A 9043-nucleotide genomic window follows, 5' to 3' on the forward strand; every position below is an offset into this window, starting at 1 on the left:
AATTGATTTTATGTCCGTCGTTATCTATAAAAGCATTACGTCCAAATTTATCATGTTCCAAGGGAAAACTTTACAAGGAATAATTGTGTTTTGTGAAAACTCATATACAGGGTGGGTTTGTTACATACCGGTGGGGTTCTGTTTGTTAAGTTTACCCCACTTCCTATGGATAAGAGGACGTTTATGTCCGTCGTTATCTATAAAAGCATTACCTACGTCCAAATTTATCATGTTCCAAGGGAAAACTTTACAAGGAATAATTGTGTTTGGTGAAAACTCATATACAGGGTGGGTTTGTTACATACCGGTGGGGTTCTGTTTGTTAAGTTTACCCCACTTCCTATGGATAAGAGGACGCTATGGTCAGACACCTTTTTGCTATCGATTTTCGAGAGTTATACTCGATATTAGTTCTGATATTTTTTCGGTTGATTTTCACTCAGTTTCAGTTCACTATGGTGAACTCATCGTGTCATCCGAGGTTGTTTCTTCAACTTTGCTTTCACCTTTCCTTTAACTTGACAAGCATCTTCATGAGAATCAGAACAGTGGAACTAACTCCATCGGGTTATGTTATTCTATTCTATTCCATATCGTCTAATGCCAGAGTGTATTATGTAAGAATACATTTCAAATCTCTCTTCCGATTTCTCTTCCTCTGAACAGTGAGTGAGGTCTCCATTTCTCCTTCATTAGGTGAGATCAATAAAATTGGTTCATTCATCTAAGGATTCTAAGGCTAGTTGGTCACACTCAGATCGTCGGAACGTGCGTGGCGGAAAAAGCTTCAGACCACGGTCTCTCAGAAGGTATGACAAACTTGGGTCTCGAGCTTTTCTTGCTACACACGTTCAGACTATCTGATTGACTCTGAGCCTGAATGTGGGGCACAGGTAAGATTCCCCGAGATCTATTTTTAACAGACTATTTTTTTAATCATCATCATCTCCTTCAACTCTCCACTCCGTTCTGTTTGATGTCTTCTCCTTCATTTCAGTGTAGCTGTAGCTACTGCTTCGGAAGCCATATTTTTATGAATATGGAGTGATCTTATAGGTCCAAAGCTGCAACCCTGTACAATAACCTACATTGTGCAATAAATGCACTTCTCGTGTACTATATGCAACTCCAGTGCTTCCTTCTGCTTTGGTTAAATATGTTGCACATTACACTGACGCACACATAAGTGCATACGATGCATATTCTATTCCATATCGTCTAATGCCAGAGTGTATTATGTAAGAATACATTTCAAATCTCTCTTCCGATTTCTCTTCCTCTGATACATACTCGTACACCCTTTCCCTTTTCCTTCCCATTGTGGAGAACATCCTTTGAAACGTGAAATCAGATTCTTCAGATTTGACCTACTAAAACACCTCTCGGTTTTTCATTCCCTCCTCATCCAGTATTCTTCTTTTCCGACTGAAAAAATTACCATACCAAAATGCAATGAGCATAATACAAATAGAGAGCAGTGAGTGAGGTCTCCATTTCTCCTTCATTAGGTGAGATCAATAAAATTGGTTCATTCATCTAAGGATTCTAAGGCCAGTCAGTCATACCCAGACCGTCGGAACTTGCGTGGCGGAAAAAGCTTCCGACCACGGCCTCTCAGAAGGTATGACAAACTTGGGTCTCGAGCTTTTCTCGCCACACACGTTCAGATTATCTGATAGACTCTGAGCATGAGTGGCGACCTTAAGGTTCCTCGAAATCGATTTTCAACAGACCATTTTCTAAAATTCTAAAAACATGTATGATTATGGAATGATATTATAGGTCCAAAGCTGCAACCCTGTACAATAACCTACATTGTGCAATAAATGCACTTCTCTTGTACTATATGCAACTCCAGTGCTTCCTTCTGCTTTGGTTAAATATGTTGCACATTACACTGACGCACACATAAGTGCATACGATGCAGTCAAAAACTAACGGCAGTCCCTGAGAGATCCGTGCATATGGTATCCAAGAATTTTGGTTCTTCCTGGAGATGGTCTTCACGGTCCTTCCTGAAGATGAGAACAACAACGCTTTTGAACGAGATTCGTCTCACACATATTTCTCAAAGATGGATGGAAAAATATTCACCAAGTTCCGGCATTTCTGAATGCTGATGAGCGTCCAATAAACGGGTTTATCCAATTCCAATTTAATTTTGTGTTCCCTGTTGCTTCAGTCCATAGTAGATATGTACCTATGATTGCTGTGCTACATAGTGTGGTCGTATATGATGTGCTCCATTTTCCGTTTTTTCGTCCAATTTTCATTTCTCCTTTCTCTTATTATTCAATTTTCCATCTCCTCTTTCTTCCTCTCCTTGAGTTTCGAGATTAGAATTCAAGCGTGGCTGTTGTGTACCTTGATATATTAGATTCAGTTGACTTCATTAGATTTAGCTTTCCTTTTTTTGAATTGCAAAACATTTCCCTGATCTTTGTTTCTTTCGTTTTTAATAAAACAAAAAAGTGCATCTCTCTTGTTCAGCGTTTCGCAACCTTCGTTTTTGCCCTGGTGTAGTTGTCCACCAGAAAACAAGATATTATTAATAAGTGCATCTCTCTTGTTCAGCGTTTCGCAACCTTCGTTTTTGCCCTGGTGTAGTTGTCCACCAGAAAACAAGATATTATTAATTTATTTGTTTGTTAACCAAAGTTTTAACAAATGTCCACCTGGAAACGACGATACTCAATTTTTATGTCACTACTGAGTCTCGAGTACAAGTTCACCAGATTACGATTCAACGTTCAACCTCTGAGCTACTGTGACTTCCCTCATTTTTTTTTTTTTATTCACTTCAGCCATAATTTTTTCAGTTCGATCTTATTAATTAAGCAGGTAAATATCTCTTTTTGTTGCCAGTATTTCGCTGTATCCCAGACTAATTTTACATCCCTTCGATAGGTTTGAGCTTCCCTGTCCCTCAGAGTAAACTTGTGTCACAGTTTAGAAAATGCTGATCTAGATGACAAGAGTTTTTTTACGTGCTTGCTTACTACATTTCCGCTGTTCCTTTCCTTTTTGCTCGTTGATTAATTAAGCAAAATATCTCTTTTTGTTGCCATTATTTCGCTGTATCCCAGACTAATTTTAAATCCCTTCGATAGGTTTGAGCTTCCCTGTGCCTCAGAGTAAACTTGTGTCACAGTTGTTTAGAAAATGCTGATCTAGATGACAAGAGTTTTTTTACGTGCTTGCTTACTACATTTCCGCTGTTCCTTTCCTTTTTGCTCGTTGAATAATCGTACTTTTTGTTTCGAAATTCACCATTATTTGTTCTTAATTCAACATCGAATAATGAAATATTTATAATGTTTTTTCTCTGTTCTTTAAATTCTGCAAAATATTGCAATCGACAATACTCTTTTTCTATTTATACAAATTTTCTCTTCTTCGTTCGATTTTATTGTACCTTTTACTTTTTTTCTCGATTCAATCATAATCTACAGTTTCATTTTCAATGTTAATGAAAAGATAATGCTAATATAGGTACCTACTTGAGTAAACATTTAATAAAGTTAATTAAAAATCAAAGCTTCTTCTAAAGATAGAACGATTGTGAACAATAATAATTTTGTACTCACCATTTGATGGACTTGAGCGTGGCAGGATTAGCTTCGTAGGTACAGAATATCAAAATGTCGCTGGTTTCATTGACAACCAAGTTGCTGGCGTTCACCATAACAATAGGGGGATCTGCAATTGAAGAAGATTCACTATTAGTTCAGATTTATCTTGAGAAGAGACTTTGAATAGAGTTACATTTAATAATTACTTATATCTACCTAATTATTTTGAGTACCTACCGAAGGAAAGGTGGAAAAGTGGAAGAAAGAGAATGAGGATGGAAAGAGGAGGAAAGAGGAAAAAAAGGAGGAGAAGGAGTAAAGGAGACGGTCGGATTGTCAATACCACTCTCGCATTTCTCGCATGAATCTTGTTACATTAATCTCTGCCGCAAAACCCACGTTATTTCTCTTCGTCTTCCTAAAATCAATATAATTCGGTAGACATGTAAAGCTTACAAATTTGAATCTGAAATAAGATCAAGACCTTTTTCAAGTCAAACGTTACTATAATTATGAAGAATTATCCTTTTATCTGCTAAGAACAGAAAGCATTAACAAACCGTTTCCCGTTTTACCATTTCCCCTTCTGATGCAGATCCGACATTACTATTGTTCAGAATCCACCGTAAATCCAAAGGCCTAAATCTAAATTTGTTCCCAATGCTTACGATATCTATTATTATGTTTGTGTGGGAAAATCCAGCACAAACTCAGGGGTACACGCGCGAGAAAAACGTCAAAAAATACTAGAATTTAGATGTATTTTTAATTTCCATGTTTTTTTTATATATAATTATATTGGAAAGCACTTTCAAACATTGTGACAAGATTAGAAAACCCACGCGCCGTGTTTAACCCCTGTCTCTCTTTCGCAGGTATTTTTCCCTCTCCCTTATCACATTGACTTCCGAAGATTAAGGGATTTTTTGTTACGTTTCGTTGCAAGAAGAAACTCCCTGGAAACGACGGTGACGGCTTTTGCGGTCCCAAATCTTTAATCCTTTAAATTATTTTGGTTCGAATCAATTAAAGAAATTAAGGAATAAGCTGTGTACGTATTTCCGAAAGTAAAAGGAAATAATTTTAGTTACCAATTAATTAGTTACAATGAGCTAAACATTATGGTGGAAACATGTCTGTCAATATTGTTGAAATTGAAGGGGAAAAATGTCTTTTTAAACCAAAATTAGGTGATGCTGAAAAATCGATGTCTCAATTTTATTCTGGTCCAACCCGGTGATTCAGTTTGTTCATGTATCAGTTTGGGTCTTACCACCTCGGAGGACCTATCTCATAATTGAGCTCAATCCTACTTCGACACAGGTACTTGGTAAGTATAGCTCAATCCTTGTCTTACTTATCTCAATCCAGCTAAACTCCGGCATTAGTATGTCACAGACAATCTTGATCAAAAAGTACAAAAAGAAAACACAAGGTGTCAAATTCCCTCGACTTCGCCAAACTTGACAGAAGCTTAGCTTTGAGCCGCCACACCGCCGCCGTCTGAAGATCTCAAAATTGAGTTCAATCCTACTTCGACACAGGTACTTGGTAAGTATAGCTCAATCCTTGTCTTATCTCAATCCAGCTAAACTCCGGCATTAGGTTGTCACAGACAATCTTGATCAAAAAGAAAACACAAGGTGTCAAATTCCCTCGACTTCGCCAAAATTGATAGAAGCTTAGCTTTGAGCCGCCACACCGCCGCCGTCTGAAGGATTGGGGTAGAGAAATTTGACACCTGTGCGTAAAAATTTCCCTCTAAAAAAAAAAAAAAAAACGGAAAAACATCGACTTCCTGTGCAGGGAATTAAACCCGGAACCTCCAGTGCGAAAGCCTAATGTGATACCCACTCCGCCACGGAGGTTGCTACAAAGGTATATTGTACAAAACTTCAAGTTCCTAAAGAAATGACGAGAAGCACACAACACTTCAAATCTTCATAAGATGATATTCTGTAATCCCCAGTCACAGAATCATCTTGGTGATCAATTTATAGCTAATATGTACTTACAAAACAAGGTTCGAGTCCAAGTTAAGTCATAAAATTTATCTAGGTGTAATAATCGGGGAACGATATTTGTAACAAGCATTTAAATATGCTTAACACCAATTAAAAATTCCTTTTACTTACAAAAAACTTCCAGACGGTCCTCTTTGCGAAGTGATCCCTCGTTCTTGAGTTCCTTGACCGGATTGGTGGCTTCACAACTGAACGTGACGTCATTTTCGAAGCGGCTGGCGAAGAACTGCAACGTGCTGACAGTATCATAGGTCCCGTCACCCTGAGAACAAAACCGAAGACAGGAATTAAAGCAGGAGGAATCAATAAGATCGTTATATCACGGACTACTAAACAACGAAACAATCCATCAACAACAACAAAATACCTATCTCCCTCAATCATTTCACAATTCCTCCATAGTAGTGGAATAGTTAACTTCGAAAGTTAGTTTAAAGTTTATAAATGAAGAATGTAGATCAGTAAGATGGCACTACAAGACTCTGAGGGTCGAATGGGGCCGATTATAACCACAAGAATAAAGTGGTCTATGTAACACCATTAGGATTTTGAATAATTGAAGAAGAGAAGGAAAATTCATACTGAGGTAGACGTAAGTAACTATCTGAGACATTATTTTTGATTCTGGATGCAAATTTAGAAACCACCTTCACCACGAGGTAAAATTCGGAATTGTTCTAGAACATTTTCCAGTTCTGTTCTAATATTTAAAACTCTTCCCTTTTCTCTGTTGTTCCCTCTTTTTCTCCAACTTCTTCTTCCCTCCAACCTCGTCCTTTAAACCCTCCGCATCTATCACTCTCCTTCTCATTCCTATTTAAAGCACCTAGGTATCTCTTTCTCTTCCTCTCTTACTGTTCCCACACAACTCTGTTCTTACGAATATGAAACGAAGAAAACGGTGCTCACCACAGAGAACTGAGAACACACAGAGGAAAAGAAATACCTATGGTGCACGAAATTAACTGTGGGGGTGTTCAAATTAGATGAGAATGCATGTTCAAAGTGTCTGAGATCCGTGCAACACATGGTGTTTTAGTGGAAGCAACTTGCAGAGGGCAACTGGGAGCGAGGCGGTTTTAGGTTCAGAAATCAGGGGCTTAGTTTACGGCAGGTAAGTAAATCTGTAGGTAATTTGACCCGAGACATCAAACCGCTTGAAGATCAAGATGATCGTGGAGTGCATCTTGATTCATAATTTCCTATCGTGTTGCGGGCTAGATTGGATAAATTTTTGGGCCGTTAAAAAATCTCTTATTTAGTAAAACCTCCGATCGAGACAAGGTCAAACCCGCCATTAATGATCAGTAGTTCTTGGTCCGTACCTCTTTACTTATTTTCTGTAAAACTAGGGACCGATTTCGATATAACATGTCCAAGTCCGTTTTGTAATATGTAGCTGATGGACCGCCACACTTTCGTCTTAAAGGAGAGATATCTCCTCCTAAATTCCTAAAACAAGGCCCGGAGACACCACCAAGAAATGCGCTCGCTCAAGAAAGGGAATCATCTCAAGTGAAAATAATCGAGACGGAGAGAAAAGTTGCGAAAGTATTGTGGTGCACTGTGGTGTAACTGGTGCAGTGGTTGTGAGATTAAAATTCAGTCAGGACTCAGAGAGAGCTCAGGATCTGATGAGATGAGAAACTTGAAGAGTTTGACAGGCATGGAGGAGAGAGGAATGAGGAGAGAGGAGGGAGCAAAGTGGAGGAGAGAGGAAGGAGTTGGGTGGAAGAGAACGGATCTGAGAAGAAGAGGAAAAAGAAGGGTATGAAGATTGGAGGTGGAGAAGGACTCTGACTGAAAGGAGGAGGGTATGGAAAGAGAAAAAGGAGAGAAGAGGGGGAAAGAGAGAGAGAGAGAGAGAAGAGAGCGAGAGAGAGAGAGAGGTGATAAGAAAGTTAGAGAGAGCTTCCTATAGGATGTAATAGGGCAAATAGGAAAAGAAACAGAAAGAGACAGAGAAAGTTAGGGAGTGAAAGAAGGGGAAAGAGAAGTAGCTTGAGAAGCAGGAGAGCAAGGACAGAGAAAGAGTGAGGCATGGGAGGGAGGGGGAGGAGTGCATTATGGAGAGGAAGACTTGAAGAGTGCAGGTGCATCATGGGAAAAGGCATGATTGAACAGGAGTTACAAGGGTAACGTGAAACTATACATATAAATTGTGCAGGGAAAACATATTATTGAGGTTCGGATGGGCGAGGTGCAAAGTGGTAATTGGATTGTAATTTCGTGCAACGGCCCTCCTGGTCAAGTTACTAATAGAAATGAATACTTACGTTGGAAACTACCCTCGTGTTCAGTTTTCTCCTCTGCAAAGGGTTAAGAGCAGCATGGAAGCAACAGAAATAATGTTAAGTTAGTAAACGAAGTATCTTAAGATTAAAAAAAAAAAAAAAAAAAAAAATCGTTTTATGAGGGGCTTTTCTCCTCTGGAAAGGGGTAAGAGCAGCATGGAAGCAACATAAATAATGTTAAGTTAGTAAACGAAGTATCTCAAGATTAATAAAAAGTTAAAAATCGTATTATGAATTTATGATGCGTTTCCACTCACTCGGGATTTGCCGATCGCCATGATCTGTTAAACAAATGGAAACAGATTATGCCGAGGGAGTGGAAACGCACCTTTAAGTAATGCCAGTAATTTACTGGCTGTTAACTGGATTTTGGGTGTCATTCACAGTGTCTTTATCAGGATAAACCAGATATTAGGAGCATACAAATGATTACAAATCAAAAAGTATGGCATGTACCTACCTTTATATTAGAATAATTGGAAAGCTGTCAAACTTTCAAAACTTGGAGGTTAAAAAAATGTTACTCCGAACTTTTTTATGCCAGTTGCAGACCTATCGTAAACCAAGTGAACAATGTCATGAAAGGTGAAAGTTGATAAAAAAATAATAATAATCTGGTGTGAACATTGTACGACTTTTTATTACCAGTCTGATGGATGAATAAGAATAAACAAAATGAACTTACATGAGAATGACTTGTTTGCTTGATCCCCAAATAGCGCTGAAACAAAAATAAAATCAAATGTAAATTGACAAACAAATCAATATAATTCGGTAGACATGTAAAGCTTACAAATTTGAATCTGAAATAAGATCAAGACCTTTTTCAAGTCAAACGTTACTATAATTATGAAGAATTATCCTTTTATCTGCTAAGAACAGAAAGCATTAACAAACCGTTTCCCGTTTTACCATTTCCCCTTCTGATGCAGATCCGACATTACTATTGTTCAGAATCCACCGTAAATCCAAAGGCCTAAATCTAAATTTGTTCTTCTTTCCTTTGTTTCAACATTCGGATGCTAAGGTAGACTTTTCCCTCTCTATTTTTTATTTAATGAAAGGGTTTTGAAAGCTTAGCAAAGTTATTTTGGTATAGAAAAAAAGTTAGCCACTAATTAAGATTAACTCTTTTCCCTGTTATAAAAATTCC

The 9043-nt window shown here is 38.1% G+C and overlaps 1 protein-coding gene across 1 annotated transcript in view; it reads right to left on the bottom strand.

The window, feature by feature from the left end:
- LOC103513120 overlaps positions 1–8611 on the bottom strand; it is a gene marked incomplete at its 5' end in the record, with an annotated part of 72440 nt that extends 63829 nt beyond the window's left edge. Inside the window, 4 exons of the mRNA XM_017445688.2 lie at positions 3588–3699; positions 5708–5858; positions 7873–7905; positions 8576–8611. Coding sequence (XP_017301177.2) covers positions 3588–3699; positions 5708–5858; positions 7873–7905; positions 8576–8611 — 332 coding nt within the window. The remainder of the gene's footprint in view (positions 1–3587; positions 3700–5707; positions 5859–7872; positions 7906–8575) is intronic.
- Positions 8612–9043: the final 432 nt, after the last annotated feature.

The sequence above is a fragment of the Diaphorina citri genome, unplaced genomic scaffold, assembly GCF_000475195.1.
Source record: "Diaphorina citri unplaced genomic scaffold, Diaci psyllid genome assembly version 1.1 scaffold927, whole genome shotgun sequence".
In the NCBI taxonomy this organism is placed as follows: domain Eukaryota; kingdom Metazoa; phylum Arthropoda; class Insecta; order Hemiptera; family Psyllidae; genus Diaphorina; species Diaphorina citri.